At 41.8% G+C, this 1,852-nt stretch overlaps 1 protein-coding gene across 1 annotated transcript; it reads right to left on the reverse strand.

The window, feature by feature from the left end:
• Positions 1-1,169: 1,169 nt before the first annotated feature.
• LOC113870059 lies at positions 1,170-1,852 on the reverse strand. The gene is made up of 2 exons (XM_027506658.1): positions 1,643-1,852; positions 1,170-1,568 (listed from the first exon to the last, which is right to left on the reverse strand). The coding sequence occupies exons 1-2, from the start codon at positions 1,850-1,852 to the stop codon at positions 1,170-1,172; spliced, it is 609 nt and encodes a 202-aa protein (XP_027362459.1).

The raw sequence follows: 1,852 nt of genomic DNA on the forward strand, positions 1-1,852 counted from the left end.
GATGATACATATTTCTCAAAGCGTCAGCTACCACATTTACCTTGCTAGGGTGGTAAGACAATGTGAAATCATAATCCTTAAGGAATTCTATCCATCTTTTCAAACAGGTACTTTAAACTCTTGTGGTCACTGAACACTTCAAACCTAACTGCATAGAGATAGTGCCTCCACATTTTAAGGGCAAAAACCACCGCGAGTAACTCTAAGTCGTGAGTCAGATAGTTGACTTCATGCGGATGCAACTGCCTTGAGACATAAACAACCACTTGTCTGTCTTGTATCAAAATATACCTAAGTCCATGCTTAGACGCATCGCAATACACGTCAAATTTCCGTTCTAGGTCAGGCAGAACTAACACAGGTGTTGAGGTCAACTTTATTTTCAGCTCCAAGAAACTAGCTTCACACCCTTTGGTCCATTTAAACTCCTTACCCTTGCAGGTTAGCTTCGTCAAGCGCAAACTATCTTAAAAAACCTTTCAATGAATTTCCTATAATAGCCCGCTACTCCTAGGAAATTACGAATCTTAGTCACATTCTTCGATCTCGGCCATTCAGCTACTGCTTCCACCTTCGTAGAGTCTACTATAATCCCATCCTTAGACACCACATACCCCAAAAATTGAATTTAGGACAACTAAAACTTGCACTTTGAGAATTTGGCATACAACTGCCTTTCCTTCAAAATCTACAAAACTATCCTCAAATGCTCAACGTGCTCTTCTTGAGTCTTCGAATAAATTAAGATGTCGTCAACGAACACCACCACAAATTTATCCAAAAACTCATGGAAGATCCTGTTCATGTAGTCCTTGAACACCGTAGGCGCATTAGTCACCCCAAACGGCATCACCAAATACTCATAGTAACCATATCGCTCCTGAACGCCTTCTTGGGTACATCCTCATCTTTCACCCTAATTTGATGGTACCCCGATCTCAAGTCAATCTTTCATCTTTAATCTTTGAAGACATTGCAGCTCCCCTCAATTGGTTCATCAAATCATCAATCCTAGGAAGTGAATACTCGTTTTTTATCGTTACCTTATTTAGTTGTCTGTAGTCCACACACATCCTTATACTCCTATCCTTATTCTTCACCAAGAGTATTGGTGCTCCCCATGGTGATACACTCGGTCTCACAAACTGTTTCTGCAATAAATCCTCTACTTACTTCTTGACCTTTTCCAACTCCACTGGTGACATCCTATATGGTGCCACAGAAATCGAGCTTGCTCTCGGAATGAGGTCAATGGAGAACTCTATCTCCCGCTCGAGCGGTAATTTTGAGACATCTTCAGGGAAAACTTCTAAGAAATTCCTCACTACTATGATATACTTCGACTCCACCACATTTTCGGCCTCCATTGAGAACATGACCATGAAGGCCTTAGCACTCACCGTGTTCTCCCATGTACTTTGGCTCAAAAGCCTTGAAATCTCTGTCATTATCGCACCAAAAACCAATGTCTTCTCTCCAACAGCACATGGTTGGCAGCTAGCCAATCCATCTCCAAAATCACGTCTAATTGGGAGAGAGGCAAATAAATCAAGTCTACCTCGAAGTCCCTACCATGCACCATTATTGAACACCCTAAACATGCCCATGACGTCATAATCGGTTTACCCGTAGGGATAGTTACCACAACATTGCATGGCAATTCAGTCACATGCAATCCCAGATTCTTCACACATTTCACATAAACAAAGGAGTGCGTAGCACCCGAATCAAACAACACATCCAACAATTGACCTTTAATAATGCATTTACCTCTGATTAGCTCTTCAGACTGTGAGACTTCTACTCCGCTCATAGCAAAGACTCTTTTGGGGATAATCGGCTTCAGCCCCAT

Source organism: Abrus precatorius, unplaced genomic scaffold (genome assembly GCF_003935025.1).
Source record: "Abrus precatorius isolate BTA unplaced genomic scaffold, Abrus_2018 Scaffold6, whole genome shotgun sequence".
In the NCBI taxonomy this organism is placed as follows: Eukaryota; Viridiplantae; Streptophyta; class Magnoliopsida; order Fabales; family Fabaceae; genus Abrus; species Abrus precatorius.

Excerpts from the sequence above, each read along its gene's own strand:
- LOC113870059 (XM_027506658.1), bottom strand. The coding sequence starts at position 1,852 with ATGGGGCTGAAGCCGATTATCCCCAAAAGAGTCTTTGCTATGAGCGGA. Across the intron at positions 1,569-1,642 it reads AATTGCCATGCAATGTTGTG|GGACTTCGAGGTAGACTTGA; the intron begins GTAACTATCCCT and ends GGTGCATGGTAG.